This window comes from Colletes gigas, unplaced genomic scaffold, assembly GCF_013123115.1.
Source record: "Colletes gigas isolate AHSC1104 unplaced genomic scaffold, ASM1312311v1 Colletes_gigas_Sc00005, whole genome shotgun sequence".
NCBI classification, from domain to species: Eukaryota; Metazoa; Arthropoda; class Insecta; order Hymenoptera; family Colletidae; genus Colletes; species Colletes gigas.
The window spans coordinates 2803504-2831399 of record NW_025106634.1 but is presented as its reverse complement, the minus strand read 5'-3'; the positions used below and the strand labels follow the sequence as shown (position 1 = coordinate 2831399).

Genomic DNA, 27896 nt, shown 5'->3' with positions numbered 1-27896 from the left:
TTCTAAATCAGGTTGCGCGTCTTTTATTATGTACGAGATGCTCCGATTGCCCGTGTCTCGAAACGTTTCGAATCTAAATAAGCGTGCATTGTTAAATTACTAATTCTGATAACTGGGCCGTTGAAATTAATTTTTGCAAAGCTTCAAGGAGCGCACGGTTTATCTTCCCGTCGTCCATATTGTTAGAACTACCGGCAAATAAAAGGTTACCCGGGGTAACAATGGAAAATTTCAGCATTAATGAAGAATTTGCGCGAGAAGCAGAAGCGGCCGCGTAAATCCTGCATAAAACCCCTGTAAAATAGGGAATCAGCGAACAAAAGAAGGCGTGTACGGGAATGTGAAACGGTGCACACGTGTCGAGGGCGGGCGGAAAATTCCACGGGCGTCGGCACATTTTCTTCCTTACCTTTTTCCTGTAATTTATCAATGAACGTATGAGCACGACAAAAGAAACATGGAGCGTGATAAATGCTCGGGACACTGAACGACGTGCGGCAAGAGGTCAGTTTGCAATCGATACACGTGCTGGGCGTTAGCATTTCGGAATGAGCACTCCGTTCGGATACAGCGGTGGACTTCGAGTTGTCACTCGTGCTGTAGCAATTGGAGAGGCGGGTAGGTTAAAGGACAATGATAGAAAATGGCACAATTTTGTATCCTGCAAATGATGGGAAAGTCATGAAGAGAGTAGTGATGTTAATTGTTATTCCACTGTGTTGGATCTCGAATATAATAAAACGAAAGTTTGACCATATATTGGTAAATATTTAACCTTTTGCACTCGAAGACTTCGACCACCAACTACTAATTTAAACACACTTTCTCCGCTCATGTATTTTGTTCTATTTCACTTAAAAACAATAATATCGTTGTATTCCCTTAGAAGGTACATCCAAATTCTTTGCCTCTATCCCCTTCAGAGGGTTGAAGCAATCAACAGAATAAAAAATAGACTTTGTCTCTTACTAAAATCGTACCCAGGATTTCGGGAAGATATAGGACTACCGTTTCGTACCAACTTTGTAGAAAATGGCGTCTGCTATTGACCCTTGGCGAGGCAGCGTTGGTCACGTGTCGGAGATAAAATCGAGACCTGGTCTGTGCTCGCAGTTTCGGTTTCAGGGAACGGCGTGCATAACTTTGCAACAATTTTGGGAATAATATATGCATAATAACTCGAGAGACAATATGTGTAACAGTTTCGGGGGAGAGCGCGCGTAACGAATCGAGGGACGTTAGTGTGTCCAGAATCGCGCATCGCGGGGGCACATAATTCAATTCAATTAACCGGTCACAACAATTCACCGGGGCGAAAGATCGCCGGGGTTACGTGTAAGCGGAATTGCGCGGTTAAATTTAGTCACGGGGCGATACGCATAAAACGAGCCGGCGCGCGGATTATTGAGAATGATTTGTAGCGGTGTCCGCAAGTCTGCGGGCCGAGCGCGGGCCAGTAACTAAACCGTGACGTTAACAAGACGTAAATCTCGGACGTAATACGCTAACGCTCAAAAGTGGTACGCGACGGTCGATGCAATTTACTAGAATAGATCGGTAACCGTGAACTTACGACATTAATTAGCTACGGCCAACAATAGCGATTTATTTCGACTGAAAAATATACCTACGCGCGATGACAAAATGAAACGACATAATTTCATTTTGATTGTTGAGTTTCTCCAGTAACAATGTACATGTCTAGGATTTCTTTCCTGTTTCTTATAAAGAGAAGTTTTCATTTTACTCTCGCCTTTCTTCGGCGGGTGAATCGTACATTTTGAAGTTTGATTTAATCATACAATCCAAATCAACGCATAGCAATTTATTAGCGACGTTCGTTCGATCAAACGATGGAGTTTGTACGTGTTTGTCGTGTGGTACGCTTTTGCTTTCTATTTTGAGAACACAAAAGATTTGAAAACTTTCCCCTCAGCAGTAACGATGGCGGGATACTTTTGCAACTAATTGCATAGCTTCCGGCGCGTTGCAGTCTGGAGAATTCCGCGAATGCACCGGTGGGACGTCGATGAATGAACGGTCCTCACGCGTAGTACGCGCCGAGGCACGCGTCGCCAAAGAACCGCTGTCACTTTGTGATACCTATTATCGCGAACAGCCACGTGGAACGCGGCGTAAATCATTCTGATTTAACGACGATAGGCAGCCGGAGTCGCGTGGCGTACGGTTTTTGTTTCGTCTCGAGCTCGTGCACAAAGAGAATCTACCTCTCCGTGATCCTCGACGGCGTTGTTTTCAGTTACTTTACGATTTTCGTCGGGAAGTGGAAAGCGAAGAAAATGGCGAAACGCGCGGGTAGACTTCAACACGGGACTTCCACTGTTTCGCGATATTTGTTCTGAAGAGGTACGCGCGGGAACCAATATAAGTCATTTCGCTCCGCCGACAATAACATTATTTTCGAGCAGCGTTGTATTTTTATTTTATTTCCCGTGAACGCGAGGCGGACGTTTTTACTCCGAGGGAGAACGATCGTGATTCCAGGGAACGGAATGGGGTGGACGGGGAAGAGAAGTGGTGAGGGGGGCGAAAAAAGAAGAAGAAAGAAGGAGGTGAACGTCCAGTCGACGAGGTGGATTTCCTTGGAAGTTAGTACGTAGAGAGGGTGCTTCGAGCTTATTTGTATAGGAGGGTGGATCAATAAAACGAGGGAAGGGAAAGTCGTCGCGTGCACGCGGGTCAGACGATTTCGACTCACCTACATAGGCGTTACCTGGCTGAATAGAAACCGAGGTCGTTCGAACGTACGACCCGCGTCCCGACGAAGGTCGAACTCGTCGAAATTTCGCCGTACCTTCTTCGAGCGAAGCATCCATTCGCGTACCGTCGCGAAATAACCTTCGCCTCGCGTACGATTACTTCGCGAAAGTGACACGCGTTTTCCCTCGAGCATTCCCGACAATGGCGAGCGCCGAAAAATATGGCGGCTCTATTCGCGCCGCGATATTACGATCGCGTTTCGATCAACCCGCGCGAACGTCGTTCGAATTATTAGCCACGTAAAACATATGATTTGGGTGAAACTTTCCGAGTATTTCGAGGGTAACGTTACGCAGTGGGCGTGACTTCTTTACAGGCGAAGGACTCTCGGGACTCGCGAAGGTCACTGTTGTCCCTTTCCACGGAATTATGCGCGTTACTTGCAAGCGTACTACAGCTTTAAGAGACTGTAAATGCAATCACTCGTATCGGTAATTATCTAGGATTGTATATGCAGTCGTATAGAGAGTAATTTTAAAGCTATCCCTTTGGCTGGGAACAACGTTTCTGTTTTTTAAATATTTATGGTGCAGATCGATATACAGGGTGGGGCACGAACTAGTCCCCACGATTTTTCAGCACCCTTGAGATAGCCTGACAATGAAATTGATTTTCGATAAAAAATGAAGGTTACTGTTATATTTTTAAATTCATAGTATTGTAGACGGCGTCGAGATGAATTCAACGACCTGCTGCACGATGACTTTCAGATGACATTGAAGGAAAAATTTTTCGGAGATATATAACACTAAGCCCTAATAAGGAAAATAAATTTGTTTTTAAATTTAAGCAACTACTTAAATACTGAAAAAGGCTGAGAAATCGTGGAGACTAGTTCGTGCCTCACCCTGTATAGCTCGTTGATAGTTTCATTATCGAAACGTATAATTTACTACGAGATACTTGCTTGGCAATTTTTTGTGACATCGAAATAATAATTTCAACGCTCGTTTCAAAGCAATATATCTCGCATAAAAATTTTAAATGCCTAGCATTTTATTCCGTTTAAATAAAGGACCAGGCAATTCGCCCGGTCCGAACGAATCATTTTTCTCCGTGTTTGCCTGTCGTCGAAGGCAAATGAGGAATTTAAGAGTCTCGACGTAGGTGGGACATTTATGTAAATATTATTCGAGGCACCGAACGATTCAATCCGTAATTAAAATTGACGAGAGGAACACGGGGTTTCGCCCACTCCGTCCGCGTCCATATTTCTTCCAATGTTCCTTAATCGTTTCGAGTTCGTTTCGATCCGTCACGGTCATAACTTAAGATTAGTTATAAATCGCGGCACCGAAATGGTGGCAGCCACCCGTCGATTCTTAGCTCGGTTTAATCTCGCCCATAAAGCATACTAATTAAGTACACGAAACCGGTCGAAAAGAGTGAAAGGAAATCGAGAGTCTCGTTAATCGATGCAGACCATCGTCCGTGGAAGCGTGTGCTGGGCTGTGGAAAAAAGTCGTTCGCGTCGACCGACATTCGTAAACGTCGGTCCTTTGACCACCGGAAAGAGCCACCGGTTCCGACGAAACTGACCACCCACAAAACCTGGTCGAAGACGCCCTGTCGCGGGATAAATCTGCAGAAATTCGTGTCTCTTTCCTCCCGCTGCGCGGACCACGGCTGTTCCTCGCTTAATTACACAACGACACTCGGGGCTTATCCGACGAATAATCTCGCCTAACAGCTCGGCCTGGACCAGACGACGTCGGTGGTATCGCGCCGTGCGGTTGTCAACGGCCCTGCGTTCGCAATCCGCTCGAACGAACCGCAGAGAATACCAGTGTAAAAAATAAGAAAATCGCGCGAACCGTCTAATATTTTTAACCATCCGTATTTGGCGTGACGGAGATACGCGGCGCGGCCATAATTTATCTCGCTGATCCCTGCTGCTGACCTCACGGTCTAGCCGACTTAATCGTTTCCATAAAATGTCCGCTCCTACGCCATTATTCGCTAAAATTCGATGTAAAATCTGTTTACCAGTTGAGAAATTTAATCTCTGCGAATATATTATCTCCGACATTCCGTTGGGAAAATCTGTAAATTAAAATAGGATAGTTTTACTAACCAGAAATGATCGAAATAATTTTTGTCGAACGCTTTTCTCCAAAAATGTGAAATTGAAGTTCACCGATCGGGTCGACGAACCCCGGTCCGCGAACGCATGACGCACCGGGAGAGAAATACGCGCGGCAACACCTCGGACCACCCGTTGCGTAAATATCCGTCTAATTAAACCGTCAGACGGCTTATCCGTCACGATCTTCGTCGACGACACGAGGCCATCAACGGCGGCTTCTGTTCGGTAGCCGGCCGCCGCTGACTATTCGGGATCGAGAGGAAACATTAACATAAAATGGGCGTTGGTGGCCGTGCCACGCCCTGCTACGACTACTTCGAGCCGCGGCTGGAATTTGTTCGCGACGAAAAGTGACAGACCACTTCGAGAAACCGAGGTGGGGGTGGATGATTTTTAAGAGACACGCGATCGTTCCCCAACGTATCGTGGAAAAAGACTTTTCAGCCGAGATCCCCGCGAGTCGTTTCGCCGTGGAACGCGTGGGCGTGAAGATAAATATCGAGATTACTTATTTTTCTTGGTGGACGAGTCGACGGCTCGTAAATGCCGTCGTATTTTCGCTCTTTCGCTCGCCCCGTTTTGCCCGCCCGACCGCCATCGTGTTCTCTCGGAATAAGCTGAAAATTTCCGGAATCCTTTCGCGGTTCATCGGAAACGATTAGACGGCCGCTGTTAGCGGGACGGATTTTTCAATTGCCTTCAATTGCGCTACAAGATGGCGACTTCCCCCTCGTCGACTTGCGTCGCGTTGCGTGTTTAGTTCTTAGAATCAGAAGTATCTGAAATAGATCTCCCATTTATATAAATATTACACTCGTTTAGGATTGTATGTTAGAGTACGTTTCTTTCTTCGTTTTCTCAAAGTAGTTGTGAAAATATCTACCAAAAATCACTGAGAACGAACAATGTTCTCGAAATATTTTTCACGTTTTCGTAATTTAACGTATATATCTGTTATTTTTTCCAATTAAATACAATTTGAGAGCCAGTAAAGCCAACTTATTATGGACTTCCGACAATCGCCGGGTACGTTCGCAATTTACACAGCAATTTATTCTGATTTTCGTTGGCCCCGCGAGCCACGGAACTGCAGCGTCACCGAAATTTCAACGCCCGGTAGCCGCGATATTCTTTTTCCATCCCTCCCCCCACAATTCGACTAGACTTCTTTCAGGACTGTGTCGTTCGCGGGCGTATTTCAGCCTCTTAACGAGCGTTTCGCGCGGGCCAGCGGATCGGCGCCCGCGCTCATTAAACTCTTGTAACGAAGTAGAAAACGGGAACGTGGTTGTCTACGACGCGCGGCGAAATTTCACACGTGTCGGCTCATTGTATTTCACCGGTTCGCCGGTTCTCCGCGCGTTCGTTTCGATGTGCTAAACATCAGGTGCCCGGGCGTCGCGGCGAAGAATAACGAGCGCAAATAAAACGGTGTCAGCTACTGGTCCCAATTACCGGACCGCCCCGCCGCAAAACGTGCCGGTTCGACCGACCGCCGACGACGATCATCTTTTAATCGGAGTTTCCTTAACGCGATCCTGGTCTACCGACCAAAAGAATCTATTTATTGCTTAAAAGAATCCCAACGGACGCGAGTAAATAGGGGTTCGCGGAGAAAATTGGATTTTATATCGCGCGAAATTGTACGCCTCTCTCCACGGTTGCTTCTTTGAAAAAGAAACTACGATCCAAGTATTCGAGGAAAGAGAAGAATAATTGATTGTAGCTTCGGTATTTATTAACTCGTCGTTGGTTTTCTTGCGATCTTCGAGGCACTAGATTCTAGAAAATAATTGATGAGAAAGTTGAAGCTTCCATAGCCACGCGAACGAGGAACCTAGGATAGGATCAGGGGACACGTCACGTGTAACGAGTTAATAAAGAGCAAGGTGAATTAATTTTTCGCGATGTCCGGAATGTTTAATTATTGTCCATCGTAATTGGATTCGCAAAGGCGAGTGCGCGAAACGTTTCCACGAACGGTATTACGAGTAGTCGAGGCATTCCACGGTGCCGCGATTTCTCGTTTCACGCGTTCCCGGATAGAACAACGCGCGTTCTATTCCGCCGGCGAGCTCGAAGGTCGAAACGCGTGTATCGCGGAGGAGGATCGAGAATTTCTCGGACAGCGTCGTCGAGGATCGTCCCTTCGGAAACAAAGGACCTCTTATTTTCCACTTACCGGCTTGACAGTGCCTCTCGACTCCGCCACGAGATTCTCACGTATGGTCGTTTACGTGACCGTGGTTTATCGCGTTCGTGATCCCGACAGGTGTATACGCGCGCTATTTGAATGTTCATTACCCGATACGATCGTCGATAGTTTATGGCACTTTAATGATACGCCTCGAGAACTGTATTCGCCTCTTTCGGATGAAATTTAGATAGCCACGTTCTAAACAATTTCGACGGATAAATTGCACGACATTAGACGGGGATCGAATTAAACTTCTTGGTTGTGGATGATCAACATTCCTAATAATAATTTAACCAGAAGGAATGAAATTGCAAAATTAAATTTAAAAATGAGAACTTACTTACTGAAATCAACTCTTTTCGAACGGTGTGTGCCTATACTAATGAATGGACCTTGATAGTACATCCATATCGAGGTTGCAAGCGTTTGAAAGAAACCCAGATTCGAGCGTCAGTCACCCAGTGTACGTATTAAAAAGCTACCATAATCTGGTGAAATGAAATGAAATACGTATGTAGGTGTGAGCTTCGGACAAATTAATTACGCTTACTAAGGATTGAAGTTGCTAGATCGTTCTGCTTTTAAATTGAATGCATCGTAAAACGTGATGTAAATTGCATGTTGCAGGTGATCAAGGGAAACACGAACACCTACCTGGAGTCCAAGTACGAATTGGAGCCGCCGATGTGGGCAAGCAAAGTTCGTTTCCTGCCGTACAGTTATCATCGACGGACCGTTTGCATGCGAGTGGAACTGTACGGTTGCCCGTGGAACGACGGGATCGTGTCGTATTCGATGCCACAAGGCGACAAACGCGGGAATTGGGAGTTCTTCGACGCGACTTACGACGGATACTGGGACGGTCAGCTCCTACGTGGCCTGGGACAACTGACGGATGGCAAGATCGGACCGGATAACTTCAAGATGGGTTATTACGATTACGAGAGAGGTCAGGGCTGGGTCGGCTGGAGAAACGACACCAGGTCCGGTCATCCGCTCGAGATCAAGTTCGAGTTCGACCACGTTAGAGAGTTCTCCGCCGTGCACATTTATTGCAACAATCAATTCACCAAGGATGTACAGGTGAGCAACACTCAACGAAAGATTATAGTCGTATAGAGCAGGCGTTCATAACCATTGTCTTCGTTTGTACAAAGTGCAAAGAAATCTTTGCTCCATCGAATCTTACATTTGTTCGTACGGTAAACTTGTGCATAAAAATAAAATTGCACGAAGCAATGTAAGAAAATCATGGGGTAAGTAATAATAATGAAACCAAACCTACCGGAACACGTTGAAGCATGGATGAATTCATGGATGAATCATTCATACATGTTAAAGTACGAATGAAATATTCATAGACATGACAAACACAGCCGAGATACAAATTGAAAGCTTGTAGCGATTTGCAAATTGTAGAAAACGAAAGTGAAACGAACGGGTGACTTTATTTCCCTGTTTTATAACGTGTACGTATTTCCAAACATTTACCACAAACTTCTTCCGAAAGTCATGTTTTTCAGAAGTACATTATACGAATTCTTTTTAAAATTGTTTAAGCCGTCGTGAACTCCGAGAAGTTAAGAACCACTGGGATGGAAGATCGTCGAATCTTATTGATTTTAACAATGAAATGAAACTTCTTTCATCTCGTAGCGATACGTTTCTTTTATTATCGTACGATATCTCATTTTAAAGCTCGCGTCTTGCCATGTGAAATACTGCTAGTCACACTTAGTAAAGTAATATTTCGAATTCTGTTACAGTTCATATTACTCTATCCACTATATTGACAGGCTTCTTCCGATTTAACGCGTTAATTGATTGTGCATGGACGGTGGTAGTATTTTCTTTTCCACGTTGAAGATAGAATCGGGCAGTAGGGCTTTTAATTCAGCGATTATTGCCAAGTTTGGCGCGTAACCTGCAGCGAGGTCGATTTCGCGTCGTGATTCGGAAGGTAGAGCAAAAGGAAGAGACGGTAGGAAAACCTGGTATGAGAAACCAGAGCCTTCCCCAACGTTTGCGGGTCGTGATCTTCGTATCCCCACGAACAAACCCTCGGGCAGATTTTTGGCCCGGAGAACAGTCACGTAGTTACGTTCAACAACATGCAGGCCTGAAGTCACGCTCGATGTCTGCTAGGTTCCAGTAGTGGTGCCTCTATATCCTCTAATACATGTTCCCTGACTATTATTCCGTCAGCCGCATAAATTTATCAACTTCGTCGGTTCTTGGTTCGTCAAGCTCCGTAGCTAAAACGCCTTGATACTTTTCAATGTTTATATAGAATAATTCTTAAAATGAACCCCAAACGTAAACTCCCAACTGGGATGGCTGAGAAATTGCTCACTTCTAAATTCGTGTTAAAACAAATTATTCCTTTCATTTTCATTAAAATAGAGACTGCTTTCTTTTCAGTAGCAGAGCTACAAATTACGAAGCTCCTTGTTCGTTTCACGGTCTTTGTAATTTCGATCCGATGGTTCGAGACCGTAGTTATCGATGGAGTTCGGGTCGACGATAGAATTTCCATCCGTAATCTCCTTGGCAGCGATCTCGTCGAACCCCGACACCGGTCCGCGTTATTTTCAAATTTCCTCCATGATCGTTCACCGAATATCCGCGAAAATGCGCGAAAAAATTGTGGGTAGACGCGGCGCGCGACAGGGAGGAAATTGGAAGAGCCCGCGGCGGTGGCTCGCCAACAGAGCTACGATACAAAAAAAAAGAAAAAATATGGGGGTGGGATAAAAAAGAAGAAAGATAGCGAAGGGAAAAAAGGGACTGGGCGGCGAGAGGGAGAAAAACGACGCGAGAAATACGGACGCAAAGTGAAAAAATGCGAGACAGACAGTCGCGGGCGAAATGTGCGCGAAGATCTCGCGCCAGCCTTTAATCCGCGGCCGGAGGAGGGCGAAAGAAACCCGAGGGTAGGGGCGGAACGATGGCGGTGCACGCCATGAAATCTAGTTTCCACGTCGGAGTCAAGGTCGGACGTAGGATGGGTAACGAGGCGCAACAACGGTTAGCCCCTGGGTTCGGCTGGAACGGATGAAAAGAGAAAGAGGAAACGAGGCGCGCGATTTTACAGGGTGGCAACAACGGCGTCGGCGGTCGCAGTCTGGGTTTTAGGTGGTAGTGGTGCCAACCGACGCGGGGTGTTGGCCGTTCTGTGAAAATTTTCCGGCCCCGCGTGCTTCCGGCCACGAATTTCTATATAATGGCCCCGGCCCCGCTATCAAGATTTATTTCAATGGAACCCCTCATTACCCTGGCCAACGAGTCTGTGTTCCATAATCGAGCAGCCCAAGAGGCTCGAAACAACAAACAATCGAGGGGGAACGAAGCAGCTTTTAAGAAATGAAATCTTTACCGGTGTTTCGTTAGGTCCGAGCAACTTTATCGTCATTCTTTTCTTGCTCCTTGCAGGGCGAGATGAAAATTGAAGGGGCGGGCTAACCAAACGGTAGGGTTGCTCTCCGGTGACCGGGCAATATCTTTCGTTTAACCTTCGTTTAGCGTGCTCGATATCAGAGACACGTAAAATTCTATTAGAATTGTATGCTACGCATTTTTTCATATTATACGAAAGCGTGTATCGAGAAAAATTCTACGGAAACGTGAACGTGAGACACGCAAGGTGTTACTAGTGTTTCTTCGTAGACGGTAAACATCAACTGTGTAATCTAATATTACCAGACTGCCCCTTTAAATGAATTACGGTATACAATACGAATGATTCACTACTACTTAGCGGCGACGTTCACCGTTGACAGCAAACATATTAACCACTTAACTGCCGCGCCCGCGTTAAGTCGGGGAACGCAATCACCGGACAAACAAGTGACATACAACTCGGCGGCGAAAATAATAAAGAGGAAAGCGAAATTTACAGCAGAAATTTTGAAACGAATATTCGAAAAGTGAGACTATATTTTGTCACAGTTTTTTGAGAGTTTTCCTTCAAAGTCCCACCACTTCATATAAATAATTATGAAGCTACTGTCTTCTAAAAATTACACGTCCGCTCGTATTATAGTTAAATAAGAATTCTGCTAGGGGGAAAAATTGAGACAAGACGAAGACAGACAACCATCGAAGAAACTAAAAGATGGGAACGGCGAGGAAGGTGTTATCCCAAGTTCGCCTCTTTTTCTCGATCCACGGTCGCCTGGCGATCCGGAGGATCGTAAAGTCGCGCGCTGAAAGGCGTAGAATGGAAGTTTTCCGGGGCGACGACGCTTCATGCGCGAATCTCTATATAATGGGCCTCGAAACACTCTCCTTACCAGTATCAAGATTTATTTGAATGGAGCGCCTCATTACCCAGCTCGGGGCTCGGTTGTATGGCTCGCGAGCGGGCAAGATGGCGGGGGGTGGTGAAGGAGAGACGGCGAAGGCAAGGGCAGCAGAAACCGACGCTGCATCGGCTCGAGGGTGAGATCGAGAAGGAAGGAAGATTCGCGGAAGACGGGAAGAGAACGTCGAAGACCAAGAGAAACGATCTGCGTTGCTGTTCTTTCTCTCTCTCTCTCTCACTCTCTCCGTTACGCACAATGGTGGCGAGCAACGAGCCGAAGGAGCAGATACGCCACGTATTCAAATACAATACCGACAGTCTGGCAAGTCGGCAGTCTATGGATGAGGTACGAGGGCAAGCAAAGGGGTAGGTGGGTAGCAACCACCCCTAAACGTCCCCTTCTATTAACAAGCGCCCGCTCGCGCGGATAGGACACGTCTTCTGAAAGACAGCACTTCAAAGCATCGCCAGCTTTTCCCTCCTCGTCTCTCGTTTGTTCGTTCTCTCGGTCCCTCTTCTCAAACGGCTTCGCGGCCGCCACTTCGTCTTCTTCGGCTTCCTCATACTACCGCCGTCGGCCGTCGACGAGCTTCAGCATGCTTCGACGGTGCTACCTTGAAAATCCATACGCGTCGTCGTTGCGTTCGTCTTCGGGGCTAAGAGAGTTAGATAATCTCAGCTTTGTAATCTCCGTTTCCAAGCCCTCCGCGCTCTGTACTCTCGTCTATCCTTCTCTGTCCCAGCTCGTTCCGTTCCCGTCTAACCACCTTAACTCGCGCGCATCGCACCGGTGCGTCAACCTCTACGGCTTTCCGGCTGGCATTCTCCGGGCGCAACTATCTTACGCTTTCCTGGAGTGGAATTAGCATTCCACGCGCCTCTCGTCTGCTGGAAACGCAGCCGCGGGAGGGCTAGCAATTATCGAAGTCGTCGATGTCAACCCACTGTTGCCTCTATAAAGTTGCTCGTTATATCCGTAATAAATAGCCCGGTGTGTATTTGTGGAAGAGGAATCGCGAGATATATTAATATCCGGCGTTGGGCTCCGCGACGGAACGCCGCGGCTCCCATGAGCTCTAAGCGCCCCGGCCGTAAGATGCTGATTTATACATATAATTAATGTTGAATATTAGCCGCTATATCATGTTTAGTGTACACAATGAGAAGCTTAATTTTACTGTCTGAAATAACCTTTCCCGTGCCACGTTCCACGTATCCTTTTGCTGCGGCGTGTTTTAAGAGTACACGGTCCGAGCGTACCGCGTTCAGGATGTAACTCCCAGAGTGCAAAATAATTTCTACCATTTGTCAATTGCGTAAACGCGAAAAGTCGTGCGAATACGCGGGTCAGAAAACTCGCGACTAATGTCATCCTATAGCTCACCCTTGTCTACGAGCACCGTCCATTACATGCTTATCTGCTGGAGGAGTGTACGCGACTTTCCGCTCACGTTGGGCGCTCTTCTACAGAGCATTTCAAAACAACGGTTTTCAACATTCTTTAAAAAAATAATCGTTTTGTAACATACTAGATTCTTCACATGACATGATGATATAAACGTAGGTACTATTCGACCTTTTTTTCGAGTTATGATGAGTTTCTTTTTTAACACATTTGCTCTTCTTTAACGTATTTGCTCATCTTCACAACAAATGTCCGAAATGAGCTCCTTACATCTGAACCCAGACCTGGAGACGTTTTATCATTGACTGTCTTACCCTTTCCATTTGTTCAGGAATTGTTCGAATCTCATGGGAGCCTAGTACAATTCTTTCGCGTAGTGTACCGACGTTACTAATAGGCACTTTGTGTAACAACATAGAACTCCTCATAGTTATATGCCGGATAATTGGACTACATCTACATATGAAGTGATGAAAACGAGGAATATAATCACAGGTCTCTGGCCACACATTATATTCGTGGTAAAGAATTTTTTTCTCAAAAGTACGTAGGAATTCTGGGGTATATGTATTCACCAAAAATGATTGTAATTGACCCCTGTAAGTAAAAATAATTTTTCCAGAATAATTTGAAATTTTTTAATTTCGCCGAAAAATTTTTCCACCTTGTGTTATGGTTACTCAGATAACCGCGTGCCGGATAATGTGTACGCGTGGAAATGTTCTCAGCCTCAATCACCGGACAATCACGCGGTCGTAGGAGATATTTCAAACGTGTAGCGACGCGTAGAACAAGAGAAACAAGTGTCCCTTTTCTGCCAACAGGTGTTCTCTGAAGCGAGCATAATGTTCAGCGTCGGTGGTCGGTACTACACCGGCGACCCGATCGTGTACTCGTACATGGAGGACAGGATCTTCGAGCACTCGAGGAACATCTCGATCAAGCTGCACCATCGGATCGGCAAGTTCGTGAAGCTGAGGCTGAGCTTCGCCTCCCGGTGGATCATGATCAGCGAGGTCACCTTCGACTCCGGTGAGTGTCGTTCACAAATTACCAAGACAGTGGTTCCAAAATTCACCAAGTATTCACACGATTAAAATATGTGGAAACTTGGTATATTAACCCTTTGCACTCGGATGTCCCCTATGAAGGGACGTCTAGCAAAGAATTTCCCCTCTAAGGGAACACAACGATATTATTGTTTTAAAGTAATTATATAGGGTTAATTGTACAGTTTTGCGTCGAATTTTGCCACTGATATAAATAAGAAAAGGAGATACAAAAATAGATTTCTCTAGATGACGAAAGAAACGTCGATTGCCTGTTACAGACGTCGCTCACGGTAACTTCACGCCGGAATCGCCACCCACGACCGAGGCGCCCAGATTGCGGGATTCAATCTCGGCGCGTGACAATCCTCTCCAGGCGGAAGTGCCGGTGGCCAAGCAGGACGATCCGACTTACATGGCCGTGACCATCGGAGTCCTGACCGCGGTGATCCTCTTGTTAGCAGTCGCGTTCTTCCTGATCTTCTCGAGGCACAGACAACGAAAGAACTTCGCCAGCCCGTTGGGCGCGAAGAGCGCGATTCCCTCGGGCAATCATCAACACCTGTCGCCGGAATCCGCGTGCGGCACCACGGAGAAGGACCCGTCGTTGATGACGTACGGTGTCGAGGAACTCGACGATAGGTACACCGGAACCAAGCTGACGACCCTGCCGCGCGATCTGAACGATCGCCTGCTGGGCGACGTCCGGCTGGACGAGTACCAGGAACCCTTCCACGAGAGCAAGTACCGGGAACCGCCTCACGCCGCTTATTACGGATACAGTACCGTGGTTATAGACAACAAGGACCTTCACGACAACGTCGAACAGTCTGGTGAGTGTGATCGATTGCTCGAACACCCTACGACGGTTCACGCGAACCCTCGAGTTGTTTGACTTCCAGCGTCGGAGTCTTTAAATAGTTGTGCCTCGAAAACGAACCGCGTAGAGAAAAAGTTACCTCGGTTACCTTGAAACTCCAAGTTAGTCGAGAATAATGTGCCACGATCTCGCGAGAGTCGTTGATCGCTTACGGGGAATGATTTTTACGCGTTTCGTTCTTTTTAAACTTGGGTGAATATATTTAATTTTCGTCCAAAAAGTTTTGTACCATCAAAGGTTTATGTTTGAAGTCGAGGTAAATAGAATATGGGGAATTCGCTCTGTTCGCAGACGCCACTTACGATTACGCAGTACCGATGCCCGTGCCTAGTGTAAGCAGTGACCAGGACAGCGTATTCTCCAAGTCTTCATCAAGGGGTAGCGCGAAGGTGAGTTCGTTTTCTCCAAGTAACGAAAAAACTGTTTTAATTTGCATACTATTGTATTATAATTACATTGGAACCCCGATTATATAATCTATTTGTAACTAAAACACATTGAGTCGAGACTTCTTGAGACAAAAGATTATTAATGTGTCGTGTCGTTACCCTTAATTTCTCAATAGACTTCCGAATGGCATGATTAAATGTTGCACATTATGATTAAAAAACTCAAGGTGTTATTCATATTTTGATAAAAAAAGAAGCCAAACAGCCAAAAATTAAGGTGGAAGTGTTAAATGATTCACTCTGTACATGTTTATTTCGAAGCAAAACGACAGAAGTGTTTCGAAAGAGCCTGACATTCGCCGCCTCATAATTAACAAAATCGTTGGTATTAGGCGTGCTTGCAGAGCTTTTTCCCTCCGCCGCCGCCCCCGATGAGCGCGCCGCCCCCGCGAGGCTCCAGCAATCTGACGTACTCGAATCCGCCGAGCCCGGAACCAGTTTACGAGCGCGAGCGCAGAGGAAGCAAACGTCGCGAGCACTCATTGCACAGATACGCGTAAGGATCTCTGGAGGCTGCATAGTGCACGAGGCACGCCGTTGGATCAAAGGTACGACAGAACATCGTACGCGACGTAGAGAGATCACGCGGTTGATCCAACCCTTCAGCATCCATGGGTCCTTCCGTAGATCATCATGCGTTTCTACTCCCATTCTATCAGACTACGGAGGGACTTAGCCTCCGTATCGAGTCACGATTTCAATTTGTACATAACCAAGTTCAAATCATCGACCCGTAGTGAATAGCACGGAACGAAGCTCGGCGTTCTGCCGTACGCGCTCGAGAAACTATGGATGCTGAAGATCTAGCGAGAAATTGTACGCGCTGTTAGCGTCAACGCGAAGAAGAAGGAAGACGAGGACGAGGAAGAAGAGGAAGACGAGACCGAGAGATCGAATCGACTGCAGCAAGCCGGAAAGCTTGCGTCGTTCTCTGCTTCGAAATGTCGGAACACCCAATTAGATCGAACGCGAGTCGGTATAACCAACGGTGCTTAGACGCAGTCGATTTCATCGCGATACTTCTCGACGAGCACTGCCATTGGCGCACTTTCCGAGAATACTATACCCCATGGTAGGTGTGTACCTCGAGTGTCGTGCTCGAGAGGACTTAACCTACTTCCCGTAGGTAGGTGAACGGCGTAACCGGAGTTGTAACTACAATTGGCATATCAGTTTAACGACAGCGCGCGATAGCGGCGACGACGCTTCTGGAAATTCGGTCCGCGAACCGCTCGCGGATGCAACGACGATCCCTGAAAACGACTCTTCGACCGGCGGTCTTCACCACCGTTACTATTTTCTGCCAGTTTTACCGAGTACTGGGTGTGCACCGCCACGAGAACCAACGTTACAAGCAATCTCTCGAGATGTAAGTAATTCACTCGGATTTTTATACACAACTTGGTAGAATTTTCCGAAGTTCATATTTAATATATATTTTCTTCTGCAAAGCCGCTGGGTGTTTGTATTTGTTAATGAGACTAAAATAACAAAAAAATTGTCGAGGAGAATTCCACGTTAAAGATGAAACTGTTCCAGCTAAAAGTTTGTAATAAATATCGAATGGATTAAAGTCGTCGCGCGTTACGAGAAAGCGTCGTAAAGCTTTTAGTTTCCTGTCGACTTGCAGTCTTCATTTACCAGAAAAACACTACATGGTAATAACGCGAACGCCCAGCACATCTTTCGCAGCTTTTTCCCCCGCGAGATACGTGAAAAAGTTATTTCAACTCTCTCTTAAATTCCAAGCTACGGGTGAGTTACAGGCTTCTCGAGCCCCAACCCGGAGGATCCGCCTAAAAAAAGAGTCATATTTTTCGTTGATACCGCGCACGCATACACACAGACACACAGACACACAGACACACGGGCAGCCACTCGTAAAGGGCTCGCGTGTTTTTCCATTCGCTGCAACGTTTCTTCCGCGCCGCGTAACCGCGTCTGACAAAAAGCGAATCGCGGCTTCGTTAGCGTCGGAGTTCCGCGAAGGAATTGTCATTCGCGATTCGTCGCGTTTCCGCGTTCCTTCCCCCCCCTCACGGGGAATAACGCACAATAAGGAAATCGCGTGCGTCGAACGACGAGCAAAATTCTCGTTCGAATAGAACCCTTGAACGAAGGATAGTTTTTTTATTCATTGCGTGGACGAGCAAAACTCTCGTTTGAATAAACGTTACGAATGAATTGCGATACGTTGATTTCGTCGATCGTTCGTTATTCGAACGAAATTATGCTCCATGAATCATAGAATGATATATTTCGCGTCGAACGAACGAAACTTCGTTCGAGCGAACGTTGCCGGGCGTTGGTTTTTATTCGTCGTTTTTTATTCGAATGAAATTTTGACCGAGTCTGCGGCGAACCGTACGCGAATTTCCAGAAGCAGTTCGCGGGTTTAATGGTTTCGTCTGTTTGGCGCGCATGTGCAACCGGATCGAGCTCGCTATCGATCCGAATGAGGCGAACGATAAAACGAAACGAAAGAAACAAACCGAAGCTGCTTTTTTTAATAAGATGTTTATCCGGCCGTTCGACCGGATCGCGCGCGTTAATTAGGATAAACTTGTACCAGTAATCGACATGTTAATTAGTATAAACTTGTACGAGTAATCGACACGTTAAGGAAAATATAAGACTATATCGTGCTCGGGAACTTTGAAATTTAAAAGAAATCGTTCACCTTGGATGTTTCAACGTTTCTCGAACACATGTTTAATTACTGCCATTAGTTACTATTGAATTTACAAATTAGTTGGCGTAGAAAGTTAACGAGAAAAGTTGTAAAACATGGTTCGACGAATGATCTATACTTTGTCGAAACGATACGTACCGGGGATTACTGACGTATAAACGAACCAGTTTTCGACAGTGACAAACAGCGAGTCACCGTTTTCGTTTTTTCGTTGCTTCAACACATCAAGCAAGAGTACCTAAAAAGTAATTACGCATGATGTTTACTTGTTGGGGCACCTAATATCCTTACAGGTGCAACCATTTGTTATTAAGTTGGAGTATTAATCAATTCACGGTCGTATAAGTTTTTCTCAGTACCAAGGCGAAGCAATATGATCACTGGGCTCAATGTTTCTTTTTAACCTGCTCGTACAACGTTTTAAGAATTTATTGAAGGAAGCAATAATAATCTAATTTTACAAGACTCGAGCGCCATGTTTTCTTACGAAGATATTAAGTTCAGAGAGACGATACAATTTTCATAGCAATAAATACCATATCTTCTAAGTGTCGTGCATCGTTTTTTAGTTGAAAAGAATCATTCGATGGTACAAGTAAAAAATAATTTTTCTCGCAAAACAAGCAATAAATTCCATGCAACCGAGACTCGAGCGAATAGCAAACTAGACTAAATATTCGGCGGCTAAAATCTTTCAAAGGGGCGAACTAACTTCGAGGCTTAACCCTTTCCGCTCCGAATTTTCCTATTCGCGTTCGTTCTGACAACTTGATACCGTAGCATGTTAAATTAATAAATTAACGAACAAACGATACAGTCTAACGATCCTAAATATTATCTGAGAAAATTCTGTTTCTAATTACCGAGTTGGTGGAACGAAACGAAATAATTATAGGATTATGAATAAAGAAACTCCTCGTTGGTCCTAAGAGCGGATCGATACCTGTCGTCTCAAGAACTCCAAGTTTAATGTTCGATGAAAATTGCGTGAAACGTCGATCGCTGGATCATCGTCGATTACTGATACGTTGACCCTAATTGCTGTTAATTGACGTCTCGGACACGATCGGCGGATGTTTCGAGCTGGGTGGTGGGTTCGAACGAACGTTCAGCCTATCGTCGTGGCTGGAGTCGGCGTTGAAAAGAAAAGGAAATGACGTTCGGTGATCGACGCGCCGGTATCGAGCGTTCCAAAGGTAAAAAAGTGGGGTTCGGAAGATTCGCGGGGCAAAACGAGAACGTTAGCGAGCTTCGATCCAGCCTCACACAAGACTGACGTCAAGTAAATAATTGAGTATCCCGACTGTGCAACCGTGCACGCGCACGCGTGCGCACACATTCGTCGTATTATTTATTATTGCAGCATATAAGCGCCCTTAACGAATCTTTAATTTATATACATATATACATACACGCGTATATATGCGATATATACGAGAAGAAATATATATATATATAAATAGATATATATACAAAAGGTAAGACGTATTATCGGCGGATTTTAAGCATATGATAACGATATATTGTATAAGCCCGACTTTATTTCTCTATCACTTACCGACATCGCCTTCATGCAACGAGGAAAATCGAGAGATTTAACCGACGTAAGGAATCGACAATACAGGGATGAGACAACAATAATTAATACTTGTGTACGTAAAAAGCGAGCAAAGTTGCGGGGAGTAAGTAAATAATCGTGTACGGCGCGAAGAAGGAAAACCGACCACATTGTGATATATTAAGGAAATTAATAATAATAAAATAATGCGAACGGGAGGAACGGAACCAGCTCGACAGCGACGAGCGAACGGGTACAAGCGGCGTCAAAAAATCTCGGCGAGGGTGGGGACCACGCGATGCTTTTTCGTTCAACTTCTTTCTCGCGAACGTTCCTTGTATTTTTTCTCGACGCTCGAACGATGGAATTCTATTCGCGAACAACGAATCGACGAACCAACATTTGCCCGTGGCCCGCGCTTTGTAATTTACGAACGGAACAAAATTGTTGCTCGCCGTTCGCGAATAAAATTCGCCACGATTCTGTCCAGTGTCCATCGTTCGAATCTAGCGGAAAGCATTTTGTACGATTTAATTTTGCGTCCTGAGAACACCCCCACGCGTGACCCGCGGTACTCGTTCCTCGGCGAACGGAGGAAACCACGCGTAGCATCTACAACGATCCGGAACTTAACTATGTATATTTAGTGTTTAATCGTCGATATCGTCGCCACGTAGAATGTTAAAGTAAACCGTAAGAGTGACAGCTTCGAGTGCTTCGAGTGTAAATATAACCGTTAGGGACCTCGTGACACGTACACACACTCTCACACACACCTTTCAAGCGCCTTAAGTTGGGGGGCACTGAGCAAATAACTTCGTCGCAATAATAATCGTCGTTTACTTTTCTTCCTTTCGCGGTTCTATTCATTTTCGAAAGACAGAGAGGAGGTGCCGCGAACGAAGGCAGAGAAATATCACGTACAAGCGACTATCGTAAATAATTCAGCGGCGGACTGATAAGAGAACGGTCGCTTCGAGGTTCTTCGCCGTTTCGCGGAGAGACTCTCGATGGTCCACTCCTATGTTCCTACAGATGGGACGAAATTAATTTACCGTTCAAGGACACCGACAGGCTACCCCCACCGTTCCAATATTTCCTTCCACGACGTTCGAGCAATTTATATTTCCCTTACGACTGTTACAGTGTATTTTCCTTTTATGGATCGCTGCAATATTTAACCCTCTTCTGAAAACTAAATTTCCTCCGCGCAAAAATTTACAAAACGCCGCGTAAAATAGACTGAAGATGTAATATACCTACTGACGGGCTAGGCCAGCACGGAAATCGTCGCAAAGTGTGGGAAGGTGGCCTCGAGGCGGCGAATTCACTTGAATCCGACTATACTCGGAGTCGTTCGGGTCTCGCGCCACCGATGACAGCTTTTACGCGAGCGCGAACAGAGAAAGCAGGGTGATCCTTATCGCGCGCCGCAATTTTTCACCGAACTTCTGCAATAACACCGGGCACCGAGCATTAAGTACCTTGAACTTCCTGCACTTCCAGTACCTAGGCAGTTCGCTCCTGGCAATAATCGTCAATTTATCTTAAGCGTGCAGAGGCGGCAGGGAGCGACGTTCACGCGCAGACTATACGTTAAGGAAGAATTGAATCAATAACGGGCAGGGGTGCGAGAGAATCGAGGGGGTGGATCGTAATGAAAAAAGAAACGAAAAAAAAATAATAAAGAAAGGGGATCGTTAAGACCATGCTCCTCTCCGGCGGAGAGGTAGATAAAGATGACGAAGGAAGGTACTTTCGTGCCTGCTCACAGCATACTTCTTTGGATACTTTATGGTTCCTTTGTGCAGCGAGGCTGCATGGCTACCGACATGTCAATGACATCGGTGCCGAGTGTGCACCGAGATCGCGGCGATATCGCACGCCCGTTCTAAATCGTTCCTGCGACCCGACTTCGGGCTTATTCCGCGCGTTCCACTAAATTCTGCGCCCCCCGACGCCATCACGACTTCCGGTTCGAACGTCTTGCAATTCTAAAACGACAACGATTTTTACTATCAGATTTTAAGAGTCGATTCCGTTTAAATAGGTTATAGCGTCAACGAGGCAAAGTTTCCTTTCCGGTCGAATGAAATTCAAGTAGAATGTGAATAGCATTAATTATTAAAATGGTGTAAGTCCGAGAACACAGGTGTTATTATGTGTCTAGACTCGCGACATCAATAAAGTATGACACGAGGGGACATTTCGTCGTACATACCGCCTGTCCACTATGATTATTTGAAGACCTTTCGCGGTAGTGATAATAAAATATAAAATCACGCGTATTTGATCGATGAACCAACAATCGTCTTCGATGGAACTGTTCTGCCACGAAATTGTTCGCTCGTTTAAACTATCCAGACACGCCATTACAGTTCAGGATAGTACCACCGTGCGCAGTTTCAACATTTTCCAGTTTCGGTTCGAAATTTATCAAATTTTAATATCCACCCGCTGCTTGCGGGACGAAGTTCTGACAGCTGACAGGGGCACATTGAACGCGCTAGGGCACTGCGCAGAAACTGTTCAAATTTTCGCTTCGCCGCAATTCGTTGATCAACGTGTACACTACTATATACTATTTTCTATCTGTTTTCAGTTAGTACATAGTTTTCTATCTCCGAAGAGAATCGTAAATTGTCCCTAAAACCAAAAAAAAACTCGGTGTTTTTAAAAATCCGCGCAACTCCGATCGAAATAAATCGAGAGACGAGTCTGGCGATCTTTTCCCCTTTTTGCCTCGTGGATGCTGCAGACGCGACGTCAACGATTACCATTCCCCGGCGGCTTCTGTTTCCTGGCGCGCCCTTTATGAGCCACGTAATTTTTATTCCTGCCGCGACGTCGGTCTCGATACGCCGAAGATACGCGAACACGGTCCACCGATATCGGCGAGATACGACACGATCGGTTCCGCATCGGTACGCACGATACAGAAAACACGGGGCTGAAGGGAAGTCACGGGTATAAATCACCCGTTACAACCCTTTTTCAATCCGACATGAGAAATGCGGGAAGAAGCTCGCCGATAGCGGCGGAGAAAACTGGCCCATCTTTTATTCGACGACGACGTACGAGTGCGTACGCGTACACGCGAGACTGAGAATAAAAAATAAATAAAAACAAATAAAAAAAGGAGACGAATGGAAACGCCGTTTGATCGACCGGGCCTCCGGGCTGCATTATGCGCTCGTGCGAGCCACGCACACGATCGCCTACGCGAGGATCGTCGAGAAAAATTTGATGCAACTCTGCGCGTTGATTGCGCGAGCACGCTCGAGCATCGGGACGAACTTGAATTTATGGATCGTTCGGATTGGTCGAGCACCGGTCTAAGAGATCCCGACGACGGAACGAAACGCGGGTCAGGTTGGAGATGTCCAAGCAGTGGTTACAACGCGGACAACGTAATTCCTTTTTGCTTCTAATTAATTGCTTATAGTCGCGACTTGACAGATTCCATCGATCCTAACTGTTTTTGGAAATGTTCGTTTTGTACGTTTTTAGATTTGCGATACGTTAGCTGGTGTCGAATGTTCTGGTTAGGTTCCAATGTAAATGGGAAATTGTATAGGAAAGATGAAAGGAGAGAATCTTCAGTTTGATGCGTATTAAAAATACTAAAAGTTTAAACGTGCGCTGTTCCGAAACTACTAGTGTTTTCTCCATTATTGAGCCTCTATTAGAAGCGGTAAACCTTCCTCTTTGAAATGGCTTTTGGTTTTTGTCGATCCGACTTTCCGTTTTGGAGACATCATAAATTATGTAAAAGGGTATTTTTCTTAATTTGACTACCTCTGTCTCCGTCTGATGCGTCGCGTCGAGCCTCATTGTCCTCAAGCGCGCGAGTTCATTGACCTCAATGAACGTAAACAAACGCTTCGGATCCTCGTATCTCGGGAACTAGCCACTGCAGTGACTTGAAACTAAAATCGCTATATCTCCAGAACTAATAAAGCTATCGAATTGTTCGAACGCTCGTTTTAAAGGGCATTTCATCCTCTACCTAATGATCATATCACCTACTATAATTTTTGCTATCTTCTATGTTTATTTTGAAATTTACTTTGACGTTATACACCCAATGAAATTTCAACAATTCCTATTGATTATACGACTGGTGTACAATGTGTAAGACAGTAATAATTTTAAAAAAATGTAGTAGTATGCTATTAAGAGTTCTGGAAACATAGGTCATGATTTTATACGTATTGTGAATACCCCACGTTTTGTTCTTGTCTTTTTCTTGTCTTTCTGTGCGTGTCTTCTTGAGAACCGAACGAGGTTTTAAACGAAAGTCTATATTTGCCTCGCAAAATGCATCGAACGTTTTCCACAGACGCGGTCGAAAATGGCTGGAAGGTAAGAGGATTACGAACGAAGCGATTGCACCACCTACGGAGGCCGTGGGTCGTTCGATAAATAAGGTCGCAATTGCTAATAACTTCCATTCTGTTTGTTTTAAATGTGTGATACTTTGTACCATTCCGCGAGATAATCTCCTTCCTCGCTGAGACACACGTTTCAGCGCTTTATGTTTGCTTCTTTTATGGGGAAAAGCATTCTTCTGGCATAAAGTTTTGTTTCAATAATACTAACATTTAAAAATCGATTGACTATAATTCTTTCATCCAATACCCATTTGAATAAAGAAGCCATTAAATTGTACGAAATTAAAATGTACGAACAAGCATTTACAGATTTTGTAACGGTGAAAAAAAAAGTGGAAATCGACATTGGGCGAAGAGATTTGACATCGGGGACAAAACATTGCCGCTAAATTAAATTCGGAAACTAATTTTGTCGAGTGATCGGACTGTCCACCGTGCGCTTATACATATGTAACAGTGGAGAGAGAAAACAAAGGAAATTGGCACCGATAGTTGTGAAAACAAATTTGACAACGGGAGGGAAAAAACGCGCTAAATTCGGTTTGAAAATGAAATTAGGGGAATTTCGAGCGAAATCGAAACAGTTAGATTACACGGTAGAATTCGAAGTCTGTTACGTCGACGCTTTCACCCCCAATTTAACGCGAAAGCCGCTTACACGTTGACTGACACAACGTCGATCTTGGTACACACTCGGCGCAAAGTCAACCCCGATCGTAGTTTTGTTTGGATTACACCGGTTCGTCAAATAGTGGCCGAATAAAAAATGTATGAGCACCGCGGCGAAAGGTTGTCGCGTTGATCCGTGGTGCCCGGTGACAGAGACGCGCAAAAGTTTCGTTCGAGCAATAAATAACGAATAAAGCAAACATCCAGCGACTCGTTTGCGAGGTTTATTCGGCGGTGGAGTTAAATTTCTATTCGTTCGTTGTAATATATTTGTAATCGTAGTTGTTATTCGTTGTTCGAGATTTGTATGCGGACAAAAAGTTTGCCCCTCTCTGACCAGTGGTGCACTGGGCATCGATTGTATAAACATGCACGACGCTAGACGCTTACGTGCTGCAGCACGTGCACGCGAGGAATAGAATAGAAGTTGGTGAGCAGGCACGATGGCGGAAACAACGACAACGGTTAATATCATAGGTTTAATAGGGTCGACGGTTAGAAAAGCGTTCTCACCACCCCCGATGCTATTAACGCGCGCCGCATTATTTCTCAATGTATATAGCGATTGTAATTTATACGTATATGTGTAAACGTATTATAAATACGCCCGTCGACGCACGGGAGCGACCATTTTTGTATATAATTGTATCATATAGCGTAAAACGAAACTAAAAGCGAGAGAGAATGGTTAAGTATAGAACGATAGAGACGGGGAGAATGAAGAGTGTAAAATGAAAAAGATACCACTGTGAGTGTAATTATATTGATCAATAGCATAACGAGTACCGGATGCATATTTGATATTTGTGTGCCTGTATCCTTTTGTATGCTAACGAGATAGACGAAAATAAAACTATACATATTATATTGTACTAATTGCGACCCGTAGGGGAACTCTACGAGTAACGAGGTGCATAACGTGCACACACCACGAAATACACGCAAATGTGACACGCGTACAGAACACTCTTCCATGCATACACGAACACAGACCAGACTATCTGTCCTTGGATGGACGAAATAAAACTTTTAGCGAAGCGAAAAATCGTGTCTATAAATTCCTATGGGGTCCTGGCGACGATTCGTTTCATCCTTGACCCCACTGATCCTCCTTCGTCCTTGCGTTCGCGTTCTTCGCGATGTAATTCGTCCGGTCGCGAGTTAATTTAAACTTTTTACAAGTTGTTTATCGATCCCACGGCGCACGGAACGTTTCTGGAGAATAAAAATGATCGAACCGATCGTTTAATAATAACTGTACCTCGTCGATTTCATAAGGTCCCGATTAAAAGGAAACACCGATATTTAACATCGTTTAACGATGCAATTTTCTCGGACGAATAGTCTAGATCGGATATTTTAAGATCAATGCTCACCGACGCTGAAAATATTAATAGTAGAGCAACGTGCCAATCATGCTTCGGAGCAAACAGCTTCGAGCAACAATAATGATACATCGGTGAACGTACTCGGATATATTTAGACCGAGGAACCGCGTCGGGAAATTATTCACGGGAAACGGGTACGCCTGGTCACGCGTATTATCAAAATTGATTTCACGAAGGTCGATAATTTCGAAGCAAATCGAGCAAGAAACAGCCGAAGGAGTACGGATTCATCGGAAGCTAATTACCAGGTAATACCATCATAATCCTACTGCCAGTTTAATACGGGATCGATAGAGATTCCATGAACGCTGCTTAACGTTAATGGATGAATTTCGAGTCAGAAGTGGTCAAACGTTTCATTATTGCCACGAGTATTGTATTCTGGTCAATGTTCGTTATCCTGAATAGAAGAAGAAGCCAACAAAATTGTTATCTGAAAGATTCACAATGTTATAAATGAATAAAAATAACAATAACTGTACCATCGAGAAATCTTACCTATTAAAAAGAATCACGCTTCGTTTTACTAAATTTCAATCTCTAAGAAAAAATCAGAAGCTTAAAAACAGAGCTCCGGTTAAGAACTACCCCCGTAAGGGTTGGAGGAGGGTCGGTGATCGACGCACCAGCGTCGGGAGCGTTAATGGCCGGAATTTTAGGTCCGCGAAGATTGCAGTGGCGAGAGAACGACGATAATAAAGCTGAAGCAATAACCACGAAGAGCGGGCCAATATTTTATTCGCGAGAACCGCTCGCGTAAAGGGTCTGGGCGAAGATTTTACAAGCAGACTGATGTAGCCGCGTACAGCTCGCGTCAAGGCAGGCTCTAGCAGTGGCTGTCGTCCTTTCATCGTACTAATTTGGCACCGTCAACGACGTCATTTGTCATTCTAATGGCCAGAACGACGAGCCACGTTTTTAATGACTGCAGGGCCAGAGCGGCACGCCTCGCCCCCTCGATCCGTGCTCCTCGCTTTTCCGCGCTTCTTTCCTCGCGAGTTCCTCTTTAATTTGCCCTCGACTTACACTGCTTTACGCTCCATTCGTTTGTTTCTCTCCGTTTCTTTTCCCCCGTTTCCCACCCGCCCCTCGCCCACCCCCGCTACGTCCCATTCAAGTATTTTCTTTCAAAGAAACCCGAGATGCAAAGACGAGTCAGAGGCCACGGATGCTCTCCTTTTTCGTTTTCCACCCCTTTTATATTTCCACGGAGGCCTCCCTTTCAGCGGTTTCGTATTTAGAACTAGCCACCGCGGTTCTTAAATCCTAGTTCCGCAAGACGCGTCGAGTGGTGTGTTTAAAACGCATTCTTTCGCGCTGAATGTAGATATATTCCCTCGGAATTATGCCCGACTCCTTCGTTTCCGCCGCTGTTAATTAATTCACGGAGAGCTTTGCTCTGTTCTCTCTTTGTCCGCTCCTATCCGCTGACCCCCTCCTCCCCCTCCAAAACCCCCGTCTCTTTTATTCTTTAATTCGTTAACCGAGACGGATACAAGTTTCAGCGAGCACGAGGATAATTATACTGTCTTCGAATTTCGGGAAGAACAAGCAGAAAATCGTTTTCATTGTGGTTCAGGGGCTTGGCTCGATACAATGGAAATTTTACTTTATCCTTTTCGCGGGAACGATGGAAGCGTATGGTGTCCGACGAACAATACAACCAGATGTGAATTTAAGCTACGGTCTGTCTAGTTTTTACCGTCGTACAATCGTATTCAATGGAAAAAAGTTCCGCGTTTCTGTGTTTCTCGTTTCATAATTTCTTTGAACGAATTCCTTTGAAAACGAAAGATTTAACGATTTACTTTTAACAATGCGACGAAACTATATGCGGTTCGTTCAAAATTTTCCATTCCCAGTTTCGATGTTTCTGCCACCGGGGACGGAAAGCCTTCCATTTTCATAAAAAATGAAATACCACGGAATTTTTTTATTTCGCTACAATTTATGTTTGTATTTTCGTAGTACGTGGTTACCCGATATAAAATTCTCTTATCTTCTACCGTAGTTAGAGAGTAGACAAATTCTCTATATTCTTGAGA

At 45.2% G+C, this 27896-nt stretch overlaps 1 protein-coding gene across 1 annotated transcript in view; it reads left to right on the top strand.

Annotated features, from left to right (window-relative positions):
- LOC122395177 (discoidin domain-containing receptor 2-like) overlaps window positions 1–15650 on the top strand; it is a 34524-nt gene extending 18874 nt beyond the window's left edge. Inside the window, exons 4-8 of the mRNA XM_043392561.1 lie at window positions 7692–8147; window positions 13597–13804; window positions 14103–14654; window positions 14993–15090; window positions 15483–15650. Of these exons, the coding sequence (XP_043248496.1) occupies window positions 7692–8147; window positions 13597–13804; window positions 14103–14654; window positions 14993–15090; window positions 15483–15650 (1482 nt within the window). The remainder of the gene's footprint in view (window positions 1–7691; window positions 8148–13596; window positions 13805–14102; window positions 14655–14992; window positions 15091–15482) is intronic.
- The last annotated feature ends 12246 nt before the right edge of the window (window positions 15651–27896 follow it).